This window comes from Tenrec ecaudatus, chromosome 6 (genome assembly GCF_050624435.1).
Source record: "Tenrec ecaudatus isolate mTenEca1 chromosome 6, mTenEca1.hap1, whole genome shotgun sequence".
Taxonomy (NCBI): Eukaryota; Metazoa; Chordata; class Mammalia; order Afrosoricida; family Tenrecidae; genus Tenrec; species Tenrec ecaudatus.
Genome location: NC_134535.1, coordinates 113200581 through 113220797, shown reverse-complemented (window position 1 = coordinate 113220797; position 20217 = coordinate 113200581). Strand labels below are relative to the sequence as shown.

At 38.4% G+C, this 20217-nt stretch overlaps 1 protein-coding gene across 1 annotated transcript in view; it reads left to right on the top strand.

Annotated features, from left to right (window-relative positions):
* PIK3C2G (phosphatidylinositol-4-phosphate 3-kinase catalytic subunit type 2 gamma) overlaps nt 1–20217 on the top strand; it is a 419757-nt gene that overhangs the window by 99911 nt on the left and 299629 nt on the right. Inside the window, exons 11-13 of the mRNA XM_075553327.1 lie at nt 2868–2990; nt 7072–7203; nt 10925–11039. Coding sequence (XP_075409442.1) covers nt 2868–2990; nt 7072–7203; nt 10925–11039 — 370 coding nt within the window. The remainder of the gene's footprint in view (nt 1–2867; nt 2991–7071; nt 7204–10924; nt 11040–20217) is intronic.

The window sequence follows — 20217 nt, the reverse complement described above, 5'->3', positions numbered from 1 at the left end:
ACCCGGAAGATGTTACACCTTACTGGGGTACCACTGACCCATGTAGAAGCTGAACCCCAGTTTTTCAGCACATTTTTTGTGCTGAATAACTTGGCTTATACATGAGTATATATGGTATGTTACTTTGAGGACTAAAGTGCACCTGAACCAAGCAATGGCATTTCCCCTATACATGGGGATGTTGGACATTGAATACATACATATCTATCTATCTATAGATGATATAGATATGGATATGGAGATAGAGATAGATAGATACGCATTAATGTTGGACATTGAATAAAGAAGAACGAAGGAGAATCGGTGCATTTGAACTGTGGTACTGCAGAAGGATATTGAAAGTATCATTGACTTCTTACAGGACAAACCAATCTGTCTTGGAGGATATAAGGCTAGAGTGCTCCTTAGAGGAAAGGAGGGCAAGACTTTGTCCTACGTACTTTGGACAAGTTGTCAAGAGAGACCAGTCCCCGGAGAAGGGAAAAATACTGGGTAAAGTGAAGGGGGAGAGAAGGAGAAGAAAGTCCTCACGAAGATAAATTGACACAGTGGCTGCAACAATGGGTTCATGCATAGGGACAATTATGAGGATGTAGCAGGACAGGGCAGTGTTTTTCTGTTGCATATAACATTGTTAGGGGTTAAAGCTGACTCAATAGCACCTAACAACAACAACAACAATAAATTGAAGACTAACCCAATGCAACTAACAAGCCTGATCCAAACTTATAACTAAAGGATATAATTTAGAAATATTCTTTTCCTCAAGAATACAGGGAACATTTCTTGTCAGAAGTTATCAAAATGTAGAGCATAATGTAAGCTAAAAAATATCCAAATAGCCTCTGTAATATAAATATCAACTACTTTCCAGAATTTTATTTTGTTATGAAATAATAAACTTATAAACATTTTAGTCAATAAAGCAATGGATATCAAAATAACCATTACCTCACCTTAGTATGAGTGGCCAAGTTGAACAAAACAGAAAATAATAAATGTTGGTGAGTGTCTGGAGAGAGCGGAACCCTCATGCACAGTTCATGGGTTTATAACACAGTACAGTTCCTTTGGGAAACAATCTAGTGCGGTGCAGTCTTTGAGTGCTTGGCTGCTGCTTCCTTGAGCGTTGATTGGGGATCCAAGCAAGACACATCCATGACAAAGTCAGTCTTTTCCTCATTTATTACGATGTTACCTATTTATCTAGTTAATGGGATTTTTGCTTTCTTTACATTAAATTGCAACCCATACCAAAGGCTATAACACTAGATCTTTATCAGCAAATGCTTCCATTCTTCCTCACTTTCAACACGCACGGTTGTGCCAGAGATATCCCATGCTGTTGCTGTGCCTTCTTCATATACGCAGATTCTCAGATGATTGGCTTAGCAGACAGACAGAATAAGTATGGTGAAAGGATACAACTGTGATGCATACTTTCCTGATTTTAAACCGCTCAATGTTCCATTATTCTGTTAGAAGGACCACCCCTTCATCCAGGTACAGATTCTGCAAGAGCACCAGGAAGGGTTCTAGAGTTCCCATTCTTCTCAAACCATCCATATGTGATTATGGTCCGTGCAGTTGAATTCCTTTACATAATCAATAATGCACAAGTAAGCATTTTTCTGGCATTCCTGCTTTAAGATCCATCTGGTGTCAGCAGTGATGCCACGTGCTCTACTTCCTTTTCTGGATCTGGCTTGAATTTCTGGCAGCTCCGTGTCAATGTACTACTGCAACCGTTGTTGAATGAATGATCTTCAGCTAACTTCCACTTGGATGTGAAACTAATGATATTGTTCAATGATTTTTCACATACTATTTGGTCACTTATCTTTGTCATGGGTACAAATACAGAAATGACCTAATAGCCAGGCACCTATCTTGCAAAACTCTTGGCATAATCTAATGAGTGCTTCCAGTGTTTCATTTGTGTACTGAAATATTTCAGCTGGTATTTCATGAATTTCTAGAGCCTTGCTTTGAAGTGCCTTTAAACCACTTTGCATTTGTAAATAGTGGTCCTCTACTCATTTTACAAATGATAAAACTAACATAAAATAGACTAAGTAACTTATCTACAGGTGTAAAGCTATTAAATGTGGAAGCAGAGTTCTAGATTTCTTACCACTCATGCCCCTAGTGAACCACACTAGTTCCTCTTCACACTATCAATGAGAGATCAATTGAGTTTATTTTTGTTGCAGATGTCTTCTTTTTAACTCTTTTTTGGAAATTCTATTACAAAATGTTACTTTCAGGGCACTTCATTGAATTTTACAAAAATGCTCCCTAGCTTATTGATGTTCTTTATGAAATATCCTAGCATAATTGATATGATAATACAAAACTGAAGTTTTGAGAGGAGGTTTTTAGTTGTGTGCTTGTGCTGATGGGAGAGTGTGATGGAAAGTTCTTCAGTAATATGTTGTATTATTAGGTGATATCCATTGGGTTCTGAGTCATAATGTCCCTATGCATAACCGAATGAAACAGCCCGTTCTGCACAATTTTTCTTATGTTTGAGCCCATGTTAACAAATATGACATATGTAATTTAATTGTGTTTGTTATAATGTCCTTAGAATATCAGAACCATTGTTTTTTCCTATTATTAAAGTTCACTAATTTAAAAAACTAGATATCTGATTCAATTTAGAATCTTAAAATGACTGAACAATTGAATTTTTTAAATATTGGTTTCACTTCTGTTTCACATTATAGATTTATTGAAAAATTAACCCTAAATCACTTATCACTAAACCTGCTTCTCACTAGAGTTTTATGCATAAGAAAAATTGATCCCAATCGGAAACCAGTTTAGAGTGTTCAGTTAACTTAATCAATTTTATTTCTTTTTAGCTACAAAGTGTTTTCTTTCTCCTGTTGCCTTACATACGCTGGAAAGAAGCTGTGTCAAGTGAGAAACCACAGACATATTCCAGCCAAAAAATTATTTTTTTTCTTAGTCAACTGGAATGAAACGTAAGTTTAAAATCTATTATGACTCAATTATTTACCTAGAACATGTCAGAGGTTTTTAATATCTTTTGTATGCTTGTGTTTTCTTTAGTATGGGATACACACACACATTATCATTAGATTTGCTTCAGGATGTGATAACTATGTCAATTCTAGCAGATAACAGAATATTCAAATCAATGAATCAAAATCTATTTAAAAAAAGAGAAAAAGACCTAATATGTTGTACATACATATTATATAGAAATCCAATTCAATTTGAACTGTAAATTGCATATATATATAATCTCCCATATCACATACAAACCACACTACAATTTTGACATGCTCCACTGATGGTACTTCTTCCGTAGTGATCATAGGAATTCTCTCTGGGATGGCTCTCTTATAGACAGGGGAAGAGTAACTGAAATTGACCTATCTCGTCTATTAGTTTCACACACCCTATTTACATGGTCCTACCCAATCATGTGTTGGGAGTTACAGAAACACAGATTAGAAGAGCCATATTAAGAAGTTTCACTGCACCACATCTATGTATTTTGGAAGGTTCTACCTAATTTGAGGTGAATGGCTTCTGTTTTCTCCTTTTAAAGAGATTTAGTAAATCACAAACAATTTCTTTCCAACATTGTCCTTACTCTACTATGCCTTCACCTGCACTGAAGACCTCTCAGTCTCAGGGGCTCATAGGCCCACTCCCAGCTCTTTGTGGTGACTATTGCTTCTCCTGCTGCTCCCTTATGTGCCTACAGGCTTGTGAAAATCAACATATCAAACTCAAAGTCAGTCCAGGGATGGAGTGTGACATTCCACCATCTTATAACATTCTTTACCAATTCTGACACCTATAGTGTCTCCCAAGGACCTCTCTACTCTGCTGTGTCCAATAATTGATTGCATAGCCATTCAGAACTCACAAATTATATACATGGTTATAGCATACATTTGGGAAATTAAGACATTGTAATTAGGATCAGAAATGCTCAGGACATATTTAATTGGTCAGAACCATCACTTCTTAGCCATGACTGCACCTCTTTCTGATCTCTGTCCTCCATCCTGCTCGGGCAAAGGTACAAAGGTCTTTGAGCACTGCTAATAAATGGTCAAAGAACACTCCACTCTGCCATAACCATAGCCAGAGACACCTAGCTCTAGATCCATGGGTCAGAAAAGTTGTTCTTGTGATGTGCTATTGAGTCTGTTCTCACTCATGGTAACCCTGTGTGTACCAGATTGACACGGTGCCATTGTTGCAGCCATTGGGGAAGCCACTGTGTGAACTCCTCTCATTGAAGTCTTCTAACTTTTTGCTGACCCTCTACTTCACCAAATGTGATATCCTTTTACAAGACCTGGTCTTCTAATGACATGTCCAAAGTGTGTGAGATTCAGTCTTGCTTCTAAGGAACATTCTGACTGTACTACTTCCCAGAGAGATGGGTTTATTCTTCTGGCAGTTCACCATACTTTCAATTTTATTCACTGTCTGTATTTCAAATGCATCAATTCTTCTTTGGATTTCCTTATTCATTGTCTAATTTTCACATGCACAAGAAACCATGGAAAATACCCTTGCTTGAGTCAGGCACACCTGAGTCTTCAAAGTACATCCTTGCTCCTCAATACTTGAAGAAGATCTTGCATAGCAGATTTTCCCGATGTAATGTATGTCTGATTTCTTGACTGATACTTCCATGATCATTGATGGTGGGTACAAATAAACCCAACCCCCTCAAATAAATGCCTGGAGGCAACGCATGTCTCTTTAGGGGCTGGGATGTCCTAGCTCTGTCCAGTGCTCTTAATGCCGCTGCCTCTACTGCTACTACTTCTTGGGCCACAGCACTCTCTGCTGAATCAAAAAGGTCCATCTACAGGGATCTCAGAGGCCCAGTGGAAGAATTCCACTCCTGACTCTTTTCTATGGAGAATAATGAAATCCTAGATCCTGTTTCTAAGATAGCTGATTTTATACTAAGAGTGATGACAAAACTGATCAATCCTACATAAGTTTCATACATTCTATCTTTATTGGCTTGAAGAATCATATGAATTAATCCACTAGACCATGATCTTTTGACTCATCTTTGCCACTGAGGTCTTACCTTTTTCACTGAGAGCCAATTTTAGATGTCCTTCTGCTTCACTGGCTACTTCTTTTCATCTCTTTGTCTTCTCTTAGACTGATGATCTTAGTCCTGAGACTCCTCTCTTGCATCTTTCCTCATTTTCTCTTAGAGTTATTAAGTTTCAAATACAAGATATATGAAAAAACAACTTCAAAATGTATACTACCTGCCCAAGTATCACTCTGGAAATCCAATCTCAGCATACCAAACACTAAACTGATTTTACACTTCAAACCTGCCACACTCACAGATGGCCTTCTGAATGATTGCTTTCAGTCTCATCTGTTCAACACAAGTCCAAATCCCTTCAATACATGACCTTACACACTTTTACTGGTTTAGTCCACCATCATCTCTTGTTTATGTTAATGTTTATAACAGTCTCCCTACTTTACCTGTGCAATTATAACCTTTGTCCCCCAGAAACTAAAGTGACCTTTTAAAAAGGTAAGGCAGCTTACGTCGGTTTACTGCTTAAAAATCCTCAATAGGACCCCCATACCAATCAAAGAGAAGTAAAATTTTTCAAATAGTTTAATGTTTGCACTGATTCTTTGATTTAATGTCAGTGTAATAGAAAAGGTTTTTTCCTCCTGTGACTTTTAACCCATTTTTGGACATAAAAATATACACCAATAGGAGAGAAAATGTGCAAACATTTGTCTTGCTTTACAATTCAAAAATGATAAAATGTCATTTTTCTTTTCTGAGACATTTTCTCTCCTATTTTTCCTTTACAACCCTGATTCCACCTGAAGACTGAGCTCCCTGGCCTTCATCAGCACGGGCTTCAAGTTTTCCTCCCTTACAACAAGCAAGGTGGGGTCGTCTTCCTGTGGTTACAGGCTGAGTTGCTGACTGCACTTTCTGCTAACTGCACCAGCCTCGCACAGGGAAAGTTGAGGCTTTCTATTTCTGTAAAAGCTAGTCTCAGAAACTCACAGGGGCAGTTCTGCTCTGTCCTGTAGGGTTACTGTGAGTCGAATCTACTGGGTGGCAGTAAGTGAGCCTTGAAGGGAGAACCCTAAGCCACTCTTGTGGTTGTTAGAGCCACTGAGTTGGTTTCCACCCACGGTAGCCTTATACATGGCAGAAGGAAGCACCGCCCAGGCCAACACCATCCTCACTATTCTTCCTATAATCAGCCCCTTATTGCAGCCACTGTGTCACTTCCTCTCCTGCAGGCCTCCCTTTCTATCATCGCCCTCATCTTTGAATGGTGTACATCTCCCAAGGCTGCTCTGCTCTCCAGACAGTATGTCTAACGCACGTGAGATTAAGTCTCAGCATGTTTGCCTCTAAGGAGCACTACGGCCTTAGTTGCTATGAGTGCAATAGTATTTGGAAATCAACCCGAATTGTACACCTCCCGACTTACATGCCAGATTATACTTCCCTGATTTCCTCTTTCTTCTGCATTTATGCCAGTTGGAAGAATGTGCAATATCATTATCTAGAAACTAGAATTCCTCTTCCATTGTCTTATTCCAAACATCTTTTATGCTGTTCCTCTCCTTAACTAGTGTATTACCACCCTGATGCCGACACCTTCATTTCAGGAACACCATGCTCACTTCCTTGATAATAATTATCGTCATTGGTATGAATTAATTCTCCTTCATACCCGATTACTACACAGGTACTTACAAAAAGAGTTTTCAGTGTTTTCGTGGAAGCTTTGAGTAAGGTTGTTCTCTGGAATTTATATTAGATAGCTACCTCCTAATGTGTGAAGATCGCTAATGCTGTCTGAGACTTCAGTTGGATCAACCTCAGTCAGCAACTTTCAGTAATTGATTTTGCTTGTGATCAGTCTTCTCATTTCACCACAGCTCAAATAAATTAACATCAAAGATCAATTGAGAATTACAAAACCAATGCATGCTTTTCAGAATCCTCATACCTAGCACTGTCAGTCATCAATGTGTTGTTTGTTATTTTTTTTTCAGGATTAATTTTCCGCTTGAAATAAGATCACTTCCAAGGGAATCAATGCTCACTGTAAAATTATTTGGGATTGGCTCTGTAACTAACAATACAGATTTGTTGGCCTGGACTTGCCTTCCACTGTTTCCAAAAGAGTAAGTAGTATAACATTTTTGATTAATAAGGTTTTCATCTAGGGGAGAAATAAAACTCTTGGAAATAAATATAGTACACTGTATGGCATAATGAAGAAATCAAGAAAACATTTTATTCTAAAGTTCAGGCTGCACAATATAAATCTTACCTGTTGAAAGCAAGACTGAAAGTGAAACGTAGCCTTGGCTTTAGAAACCAACCTTGTCATCAGGGTCATTTACAATGAAGTGCTATTGGTGTGTCCAGTCTCAACTGCATTTCCCTCTAGGATCGGCAATTTCTCTGCAATTAGTAATTCAAAGTGATTTGGATCAATGCTGTCATTTAGAAACAATATAATTCATGAAATTCTGGATGAAACAAATTGTGCAATGTAACTGGTTACTGACCTATTGATGAATGTAAAATGCTATGTTTCATAAAAGTGAATTGATGATGAAGGTGCCCTGGTGGCGTACTGAGTTACAAGTTGGGCAGCTAACTGTAAGGTCAACGGTTCAAATCCACCAGCTTCTTTGGGGGGGACTATGAGGCTTTCTGTTCTTCTTAAGATGTCCCACATTGAAAACCCAAAGGAGCTCACGCTACTAAACCCAAACTCTTTAGAGCAGACTAGAAGTGCCCATGTGACTTTCTGAGGTTGTAACTGTTTACACTATATTTGTTTATGGGAATTGAAAGTCCATCTTTCTCCTGCAGAGCGGTTGGTGGTTTTGAACTGCCTACTGTAATTGCAGTGAAACCCCAGGGCACCTGGTGTCACACAGAAGCCTCTTATTCCCTCTCTTTTCAGAAGTGTCATCTCAGAAGTCAATTTGGCATATCACACTTCACAGGTACAATACTTTACATCCTGCTTTGGTGATTAGTGAATGGGGTCTCAACCATTGGTGCGTGGCCATCTAGGATGAAACCATTGGTCTCTCCCATTCAGAGGAAAGAGGAGTGATGGAAATTTTAAGACAAATGGCTACAATTAGTCTGGTGGACTAAGGGATCACATAAACTTTAGTCTTCACGAACACCGAGACAATAAAAACTGGGGAATTCCCGGCTGATACCATCAACTCTTCTGAAAAGGATCACATCAGAAAGATAAAAATGTGGAACAAAAATTTTAGAACTAAAATCATAAACAGGTGTACTGATCTGACAGTCTGAACAACCCCCAAAGCCTTCCCGTCTGAAAGTGAAAATCCCCATATGGCTCAGATTTTGGCAAACAATACATAGGTTTATAAGCCCCAAACCAAACTCACTGCCATCAGGTCAGTGCTGACTTATAGTTTCCCCCCTGTGGGTTTCTAACATTACGATTGTTTATGTTCGAGTGGGAAGCTCAATCTTTCTCCCAAGGTGGTTTCAAACTGCTAACCATTACGGTCACTGCCAAGGGCATAACCAGGTCTCCTAGTCAGATTGATGGAGGAAGACAATATCACCGGTGAGGTATGCAAACCTTAGACTAATCATCCATTCAATAGCACCAGGGTAGCCTTTACTTAAGGATTAAGTAGAGAGGGTGAGGAAGGAAGGAGAAATGGAACCAGGAAACACAGGGAGACAGTGGAGTAAGTGATGATGGTACCTCGGGAGGATTGCAGTGAGTCAGATGAAGCAAATGGCGTCTAAATTATTGAATATGAAGTTGATTTTTCTGCTCTGGAATCTTCACTCAAGTCACAATAAAAACTTTGCAAAGCAGACATAAAAAGGTCACCTAGGGTACTCTTCCCTTGTAGATAGCTTTATCTTTAGCTCATTCTGGATCCTAGTTCTTCAACAAAGGTAGATTACCTTGGTTTATATGAAAATATTTGCCCAGAGATATTTGCAAATCATATTCTCTTGGCAAATACTTCTTACAATATATCTAGATATCGAAAATAAAGAAGGCCAGCATCAGAATGCTAAATATTTTTATTGGTATACAATTCATGTATCATACAATAGCTCAATCAAACTAAGATAAATTGTGCCATCATCATGACGATCAATTTTCGGACATTTTCTTCTTTCTTGTGGCTATTGTTGTTAGCTCCCCACCCCCACCCCCCACCGTCTTCCTGTGCCATGTCCCTAAGTAAGTATTAATCCAGTTTCCGCCTCTATAAATTTATGTATACCCTGGATTTCATATACAGAAAAATATACAAAACATAATAAAGAAACCAACAACCACATAAAACAAGCAAGCCAACAAACAAAATCAAGAAAAGACAATGGAAAAATCTCAATCAGAAAGAAAGCAGCAAATACTATGAACGGAAACAACTTAAAATGGGTAACAAAAGATCAAATGATAAGGTGTCGCATTGTAACCTACCTGCAGCTGCTATCATCTACTTCACGAAGCTTTCTGTGCTGCAGCACAACTGCTCACGTCCCTGGATTGTGCTCAGAGGGAATTCACTGGTGCTTTGATCTAAGAGGGGCCCTGGAATTGGATTTGGCATTTCCACTGTCATCCACGGCCTTCTGCAAACTGGGTGTTCGGAATTTAAGCTCTGATACTCTTCTCTTCTCTGGGTTTGAATTGTATTATTTATAATCCTTGGATCATACACACTGGTGTGCTTCTTCCATGTGGATTTAGTTGGTACCTCACATAGAAGGCGGTTTGTTTGAAGACAAGCATTGAAGACTCTAGCCTTATTAATGTCTGGGCACCATCTGATTTCTTTACCGCACTCTGTTGTAGCACCGTACCTGCAGCGATCTCTTCACGAGGGCTAGTAGTAAGTAGGGTCTTATGAGAACCAATTGTTCTTAGACTAAGACTCAAATTAAGTGTGAGCTCAAAGTCCATAATGCTAAATACTTAAGGAGTGTTTTAAATGTGGGATTTTTCTGGTCATGGTTTGTAAGGTTTCTATGAGATTTTAAATGGAAGTCTGTGTTGTTTTTTAAATGATTTACTTAATGTATTAAAGTTCTTTGCAAATTTTATTAGTGTTGACTTTAGGTCAAACCTTTTCAATTGGGTATATTAAAATCAAAAGATGTTCAAATAGTCATTGAAATATGTCTATTATTCTCACTCATATATATGGCTTTGAAAATTCCTATTAGGAACTATGAATTTGGAAGTTGCCAGAGTTGTTAAATCCATCCATGAATTCTTTGCTGTATTCACTTTCATTTACTATGGTAATTTTCAACAGATTTTTGAAAATTCGGGATATGAATAATCTGGTTTATGGATAAGAAGGCATTTCCTCTGTGAAGTTCCCAAAACTATTTTCATCCTGCAGATTTTATGCTAATTTAAGTCTTTTCTTTCTATAAATTCAGAACTCAGATATTCAAAGATGCCCAAGGAATTTAGTTATTCTACAGAGCAAAATGTTCTGAAGAATTAAAGTCTTTTTTACCTCTAAGGCAATTATAACTACAAGAATATAAATCTGGAATTTTCAGTCCCATCTTGTAGTTACTATTCTTGGCAATTAATAAATCTTCTTGTTAGCTACCATTGTGGGACAATTTTTTTAATGTGGAAAATAGTCGAGGCATCTATGAAGCTAGCCATGCACTCGTGCCTGATTAGAAACCAACCTTTAACGAGTTTCTCTGAATATGGAATAGTACATTTCTTTCTAGCTACCATATGCTATCATCATACTAGATGATTGTGTTTGTATTCTAAAGAAAACATTTACAGATAATCATAACTTCTCTCCTGAAGTGACTTTTGTCTGTATGTGTTGTTTTTTGCAGAAAGTTTATTCACGGGTCTACACTATTCAGCATGACCTTGCAGAGTGAGCCTCCCATAGAAATGGTAGCTCCAGGAGTGTGGGATATAAGTCAGCTATCACCAGTGACCCTACAGGTAAGTACCAGGCTATGAGATTAAGTACATCTGACAAGTATTGATTGATATAGCACTTGCTGTCAATTACAGAAACAATTTTCCAAGTTCATACAGCCTGCCACGATTAACAAATTCTCTACAGTATTTATTCACATTCAGTACTCTCAAAGATCTTTTCTCACAGTCTCTATAATGGCAATCTCAAACTAGTCTCCATGAATCATGATCATGAAAGAGAAAGATGAAGTGTTGTTATTAATATACTCATTAAACATATTTTTCTCCCTTTACATTTGTCTAACAGCTGTCATTGGTATATATTATTAACCTACCTAAATCACACCTGCCTCTGCATTTTGTCATGTTTCTTTAAACTCTCTTCAATTGTATATTTCCTAAATGACTAACCATTAACTGAGTCATGGGGGGCAACTGAAAACAAACCCACATTTTATACTTCTCCCTCTTAGAGTCCCCCTAATCCCTAAGCTTTGTGATTATGAATGAAGGGTAGTCAATGACTCTCTGGATCCTTACTGCTGATAATTCCTCATTGGTTCATGTTGATAGATGATCATATTAGCCGAGTTTCTAAGGCATAGGCATTCCCATGCATGCATTTTCCAGCAATAAGAACTTTTATCTCTATGGAAAAAGGAAAAAGGTGCATTGGAGACTACTATCTGAGCATTCCCCTCTAGAGCAGAATTTCTCATTTCAGCCCAGTTGATCTTTTGTTCTGGATAATTCTCCATTACTTACGGTAGCCCGCCTGTGTGTTGTAGAATGTTTAGAGGCACATGCCTCACCAACCGGCATGTCAGCAGAGACTTCCCAGCTCTGACCATCATAAATGTTCCCAAATATTGACAAATGTTGTCTGGGAATGCAATGTCCAAGAGTTGAGAATAACTATGTGGAGTTTCTTGACTAGGAAGTTTCTTGTTTGTTTGAAAAAGGCTTGAAAATCGAGTCCTAAAAGATGTGTGGTGAGATGTTGAAAATAAAAAGTAAAATTAATACTCAGAAAAAAGTAGCCCTCACTCTGAAGGAAGGATAAAGGACCTACCAAATATCCTCCTATGTCTGCTTTTACCTTGTGCACACAAGGACTGCACACCGCATCAGAGCTGTGTGGAGACAGAGGAAAGACAGGGTGATTGGCAGGACATCAGAAACATCCAATCCATCATGGCTTACTACATATTAGCTAATATTCTATTAGAAAAAAAGAAAAACATTCCCATTATAAAAGAGATGGAGTTTGGCGTGGGGACAGATCGGTGACATGCCGCGTGAAGATCACCAAGGAGCCAAGGAGTCAAGGAAAAGAAGCTGACAAGACAAGGCCTTTTTCCAGGCGTGAGAGAGCTAGAAAGCCTTCCTCTAGTGCCTGCACCTGATTTAGGACTTCTGGCATTCTGAATTGAGAGAGAATGATTTTCTGTGTAGCAAAGGCCAAGTGGTGGTATTTCTGTTATGACAGCATTAAATACACTCTATGCAAGAACAATCATTGAAAATGATGGTGGTGCAATTAAATCAAACTTAATAGACAGTTGGTAAATTATTACTATGCATGAAGCCAATAAATAATATTACACAAATAAACGTGTGCATAGTACCATAGCAGCGATTTAATGGAAGGCAAACCATAGCAGGGAAAACAGACTTTATCAACTCACCCTGATGTGATGTGACAAAAATTGGGTCCATTATAGGGCACTAACACACTCGGGATAGCAGCAGATATGTTCAAGGGAAGGCAAAGAAATATATGAAGTTTGAGAGCAGACTCCCAATGGGCATGATTAACTTATTTTATAGAATGAGCCAATTGTCATTAGATAGTGTAAGTGATGTTAATAAATCATAAATGAAGAGCAAGTACAACACAAATAATCGGTAAACGAGTGACAGTTTCACAGTTAGCTAAGAAGACTGAAACAAATGATGAGAGGTTTACGGTCCCACATTGGGTGCTAGGTGTCGACATGGTAATACGTTCAAGAAGAATTATAGGACGTTTTTTTGCACAGTGAGACAGAAGATGTCCTGGATATACCAGAGACCAGATACAAGAATATTTGTTAGAAAAAATATCAGAGTGATCTAAGCTAAAGATAATAAGGGTCAAATCTAAGAAAAACAAAAACAAAGAGATTTTAGCACTTTTACAAACTTAACAGGGCACAACTCTATGAAGGAAATAGATAAGAAAACAGAAATCGAAGTGTGGCTTCCTGAATTGAAAATACTTTAACGCAAATAAAAAATGTGGTTGCAAGAAAAGCCTTCAACAAAAGCCTATGATGAATTCACTTAGGGATAAATTTTCCATGATAATAGGAATCCAGATATAAAATATAAGCAACATTTCTTTGGCAGCATGAATTCTTTTCAAAGTATTTTTTAATTTCTATGTTTGCAGATTCAATCACTTCATCTTTAACAAAGTTTTAGCACATCTGGCTTCAGTAGTAATTATTTAAGGATGATTATGAATTAGTGAGATTTAGGAGTTATTGAAGTAGCTAAGTTATGGTTGACTTAGGGAGAAATAAGTAGAACTATTATATGACTTAATTCTTCTCAGATAAGCAAATATTCTTGCAAGTAGACTATAAAGAGAAGTTTCAAGTTTTAAGTAGCAACATAGATACCCAATTACATATTTTGAATGAAAAGAGAATTCACCTTTACAAAAAGAGAGTGTGAAGTATATAACCCATTTAATAGTATGAAAAAATAAAATCAGTACTATTTCCTAAAGAATTTCCAATGGCATAAACATAAAGGTAGCCTCCCAGACTGCCTGTTTAATTGATAATAGTAGCTATAAAATAAAATAACTTACTAAGATTTTTAAAGCAAAACTGTTAGTAACCAGTATCAATCTAATTGTATACACAGCTATATTTAGGGCAGCAGTTACACCTTGTGGCCAAATCGAGTGGAGGTACGGTGAGGAATTGAGGAGCGAGCCCTGCAGTCAATGTTTGTGTTGTGGATAAGTCAGAATAGATTGCAAGCAAAGATATTGGGTGAGAGATATGAAATCTGGATTTTAGGCTTAGCTCTTTGATACGAACTTTTATAACCTTCCTTCATCTTTTACTTTATTTCAAATGCAACCTCTGTAAATGAGAAGTGTGCGATTTCTTTTAGAGATATATTTTTCGAACGGCCTGGTTATCTATTATGTGACTACTTACTGCTCAAGTCTAGCCACTTCAGTGTGACAAGACATATGATGTCCTTGACACTGATTTCTCAGAGTTGGAACATGAATAAGGAATATTGAATTAAAATGTATACTCTTGGACGATGGTGTTAGAGAGGCATAGTAGAAACACCATGGACTGCCCAGTGGGCAAACAGATCGGTCTTAGAAGTACAGCCAGAATATTCCTCAGAGGCAAGGCTGGTGAGATTTCATCTCACGTGTTTTAGACATGCTAGCAGGAGCAGAAAAGGCCACAGAGAAGAGCATCATGCGTGATAGAGGAAAGGGGCAGCCCAAAAGAGGAAGGCCCTCAACAAGATGGACTGACACCCTCGTCTCGAACCGGGCAACCTCTGTGTGCGGGACCAGGAAGTGTTTCATTCTGTTGTACAAGGCTGCTGAGTTGGATCCAACTTGATGACATCTAATGACTAACAATATAACAACTCTTTTTGGTTTTTTGATTAATGATCTGAGAGAATGGTGGATAAAAGGAACTAGACCTCCCATTCACAGATGTAGGTAGAGCAAAGGTCATGGTTGGGCAAATCTGCCTGGGACTCTTCTCGCTGGTATTTCCCAGCTGAATTCCAGGCGCAGAGCAAGAACCATGCTTCCAGAAGTGCTTTGGTCCCAGATTCCCCCACATTCCCAAGACTTCTTTCCATCAATAATTGTCTCTATCTGCCCTTGACTCTTCAGTTTCTACCTTTCTACTTGGACCTTCTTCTTAGTCTATTAAACTCTTTTATGCACATTTTACTGTAAAACTCAAGAACAAAATCCAAGGATGGCAGAGAGGTTTGGGTCATGCAGTAGAGTGGGTCTATCACAAATTTAAGAATTAAGAGCACAGTGGTTTTTACTTAGTGTTTTTTTTTTATTATTCAGTATCCCTTTACTTCCCAAACATGTCTAAGTTCACTGTCATCTGAGTTTTTTTCTTTATCGCACTTAGCTGTCATAAAATAACATACCATACCCACTTGCCAAATCAAGAGGTAGTTTCAAAGCATCATCATACTGACTCTCTGTCTGTTTAAAACAAATGATTCACGGATCATGCAATTCAGTAGCTCAATTATATTAAAAGGGCTTGTGCGATCATCACCACAATTTTAGAACATTGTATTTTTCCTTGTACTTGTTACTAGCTCCCCATTTCCCCTTAATCTCCTCTGTCTTTATGGATATCCTAGGTGCCAAAGGTAGAAAACATACCAACCTAACAAACAAAAAACACCCAACAATGAGAACAAAATAAATCCAAGAATGTCTCAATTGAAAAGAATACTGGCTTGCTATGAATTTGAATCAATTGGTGACAGTGGTTTGGTTTGGGATTATGCTTAATTCCTTTCTTAAGTAACCTATCTGGGTCTCTGGCTTCTACCTCTGAAAAGGGCACCTCACCCTCTTGGGTTTCCCCTGCAAACCCACTGGTGAGTGTCAACTGCTTGTGTTGGGGTTAACTGCCAAGTACTTACTCAATCCTCCAGCAGGTCCCTCTGCTTTCTGTGGCACCATCTCTCTCAATGGCTGACTCCTCTCCTTGACTTTGGTGTTACCGCCTTCTTCTTGTGTTTCCACTCGCATTCCTCTCTGACAGTCTCTTCTCTGTCTCCTTCCCAGGTTCCCCTTCAGCTCAGCCTTTACCGTTGATGAGTGACACCCTCAGCACATATTTTTCCCGTGTTTTCACCTTAAGTTGTTTTGCTTGAAGACATTTTAGTGTGAGAGAGTTCACATAGGCTACAATTATTCCATGTTCTGTGTGCAATCCACCGTTTTTACTAGATTCACAGCCATGTGCAACTAGCACCACAGTCAATCTTAGAGCTTCTTCATCACCTTAGAAAGAAAAACCATTCCTTTGGACTTTTATCAAGCCAAGTCATCCAAATCTACACAATCAAAAATTTTCTCTATACCTCTATAGTTATTTTTGTATTCCGCATTTAATATAAATGAAATCATGTAATATCATTTCACTCAGGAAGCTGTTTTCAGAAGTCATCCTAATTGTAACATCTATCAGCATTCTAGTCTTATCTATGTGAAATAATACTTCAACTGTGTTGGTATATGCACATCTGATTTACTCTGTGCCTCAGTAGATCAACATATACATCATTTCTATTTGTTGTTGCCTAAATTATAATAATAAAATTTGCCTAAAATTTGTTGTTGCCCCCAAATAAATAATATTGCTGAAAATATTCTTGTATAAGTTTTTAATGTTTATGAATGGACATGTGAAATGTGTTTTTAATCCTCTTGGGTATATACTCAGGGGTAGAATTCCTGGGGCCCATTCATTTCTGAGGTGTTTACACGTGCAGGTTCCCTTAGGAGGCGGGATCAGATTCGTTCGCACTACAAGCTTTGGTTTTAGCCACATGGCTGCTGTCAAACTGGATAATTCACAGGCAACTTACACCGCAAGCAGAAGCCACCTTCCCCTTTGAAAGTGTTCTCTCCTGTAAATTACTGACGTACCATATTCACGCTTACAAACTAGCTTTTTTTTGGGGGGGGGCAGCTTCTCTCTCTCACTAGATCCAGTCTATATTTATCATCTCAACACTAGCCTCTAATTCCCCACCTCACCACGCCTAGTTAAAAAATCCTTCCTAAATGCCAAAAGTTTAACTGGTGTTCCTAGCTCTAGTGTTGTCTTTGTCTGAACCAAAATCCACGATGTGATTTATCTGAAACTCAAAAATAAATCTGCTACTGCTTTGCTCACTCCCTGCCACCAAGTCATTTCTGAAAACCTTGGAGGGTCCTTGTGGTTTGGAGACTGCAACCCTTACAGGTGTAGAAAGAAGCATCCCATGGCCTGGCTGGGGTTTCCAACCACCAGCCTTTGTTACCAGCCCGACTCTTAACCCCCTAGTCTCTAAGAGGCCCTCTTCAATATTCCCGTACCTAAAGAATGAAGGCCAGGCACCACAGCATGCCCATTTTCCCTCTGTTTTCTTGCTACTGTTTAACTTTTGAATCTCCAGCAACACTAAAAATGTGCCTTCAGAACATGGTTCCATGTCTCTGCGGTATATCTCCACTTTCTTTTCCATCATTTCCCCCTCCTCTGTCTTTGTTTCGTGTGGTTGATTTATATCTTTGGGGCTTCTTAAGCCCTTGTCTAGCACTGTCTCCCTTACTTTTCTCTCCTCCGATCGCAAGCAGGGTTAAGTGTCCTTCCTCTGTGTATGTAACACTTACCACACGTTCCCAGCACATTTACCATATTGTAGGTTTTCTATTAGCTGTGACTTTCTTGACTGTATTAACAATATCCTATCTCCAGCATATAGCATAACATAATGTTTATAAATAAATGATGCCTGATCACAAAAATAATAAAAGCCTGAGACATTTCTAAAATTAATCCTCTAGTCCATTTTCTGAACCTGGATACCAAAAATATTTATTAATTTATTGACTTTAATCTTTATGGCCCTCCACCTTCAACTACTATTATTATCTACTAATTTTCCTGAAATATTGTACTTTCCCTAACATTTTATTCTATGATTACCCTTCATTATCAGATATCTTAGGGGAACCAACAGTCCAGTGATTGAGATCAGGCTTTTAGAACACAGTGCTATTTTTTTTTGGTCCCCGGGTAGAAGTCGTTATTTTTATCCTTTCACTCTCAAACCACCTTAGCAACACATCTTCTTTCTTGAAGGTCACCCCAATTATTACATCATCAGCAGGCATTGCTTTCACTGAATGGCCATAGAATGCATCACCCTAAATAAGTTACATTTATGTGGAGTGTCTTGAACAAGCTGACAGAAGTATTGGGAACCGAGAGAGAACCACGTAGACATGGTGTGGAAGACACAATGACATTTACTCACAGCAGCTATTTTGAAAATTTCCAAGTCATGAAGACGTGGTTAAAAACCATGGTGGTGAATTGTAAAGGAAACTTTGGAGGAAAGGTAGTAAAACATGCTACAATAATGGAACAGAAGACACCAACATGAAAATGTGTAGGAGGGTGAGAATGGAAAGGAAGGATGGCCAGGCCTATACATATGTTTGCCTGTACCCAAAGGCAAAGAGCTAATATATGGGTTTGTTCTTGAAAAGAGGAGCGTATCCATAAGACTTGAGAAAAAAATGTGTATGTGATAAATTGATTTCAAGCTATGGTACATGCAATATAGAAGACTGCCAGCATATTCCATTAAAAAGAAATCTGAAACCAAGTCCGGGGATAATCAGTCACAGCCTGAAGAGGCAAAGGAGCAGGTTCATGTTTGCTTTTATAGGGCTTGAAGCACACTGTTGGATCACTGCGGATGAATGTCCTTTATTTCAGTTCTTCCCCGGCCAGGAAACAAACAGATCTCCTGCATGGTGGGCAGGAGTCCTACCACTGAACCAGCAATGTCCTGCAATGTATCTGGATAAAGCCCCATGGTCCCAGTCATCACACAATGGGCAGTGGTGTTTGTGTTTTGCTGACACGAAACAGGTTTCAGCAAGACTTCCAGACTAGGAAGAAATACCTCACCAGCTGACTCTGAAAATCAGCCAATAAAAACCACGTGGGTCAAATTAGTCCAATCTGAAGCCAATGACACAGGACTGGCAGACTTTTGTCCCACTCCACACAGTGTCACCAGGAATTGGGGACCGTCTCAACAGTAGCTCAAAATAACATTGCTATAATTGTAAATACGTGTGTCCTTTTTCCTTCATCAGACTTTAAGTTCTCTGAAGGTAATAGATGTTTCTAATGGTCTCCAGAGTGCATGAGGGTCAGAAGTATTTTGGACCAAATACATTTGGGGAAGTTTTATTCTGTATAAAGTTATAACAAAAGACGATTAGAAGAAAATCCAATATTTTATACCAGTGACTCAAGAATCAATTACTATATATATAAAATCAAGAAAACATTCATAAATGAGATATAGAAAATAATTTATTATACCTTTGTTCATAGAGGTACTACAATAGTTGCTTTATCTGGCCTACATGTAGGACCAATATAAAATTTGATTAATATATTACATTTTATTTCTAATATTTTTGTTCTAGTCTAAAAATATCCAAGTACATAAGATTAAAATGTAACTACTAGTATCAGACACAGTTCTCTCTAGGATATCAAAGTGAATCTCCCAGTTAAGAAGCAAAAATGGCAGTAATATTGCTGGGGGCTATGTTGGTTTAGTAAGTGATCTACTGAAACCAAAACAAATATTGTGACGACTATTAGGGGTTAGAGAATGGAAATCCTAAGGCTTTTTAAAAAAATAAGAGCTCAAATAGATTAAATTGTATTTCAAACTAGCTCACAAAATTCACTTCATAATGTGTCTCAATTTTATCTGTGATGTTAATCTAACAGTTCAGCAAAGAAAAATGAACTCTGAATTTTCTAATATAATACGTTTCAAGCAGGGCAACCTTAAGCAAGTACATGGAGCTCATTGCCAGAATGCAGCACTGTCTTTTTGTTAACTGTCATTTTATTTATGAGAGTTAGAATAGTACTGGAGCATGCGGTGGTAGTTACATAATTTCATGTCAGCTTGATAAATAGGGATAGGGGTGGAGTTTAGCCCGTCAGTCAGGCCACAGCCTGGCCATGACTCCTTGAAGGCATGGCTATCTCACGAGGATTCTGGAAACTTCCCCTCTCTCTCTGCCTTTGTCTTACTGCTGACAGGCCAGGCAGAGACTTGCTGAAACCTGCTGTCTCTGTTTAAGCTCCCTGTTGGGAAGCCACAATGGAAAGCAGAGGAGCCACGTGGAGACCTATAGGCCAGCACTGAGAAACTTCCACCCGCATTTTATCCACAAGACTTTCCACCCACTGGCATGTGATCTTCCTGCCTATGGCTTCATTGCATATGACTGCGTGAGTCTGAAGAGGAATTTATGGACTAGTATCAGACACATGGCCTAATATTGGCCCTATGGACTTGATCTGGACTG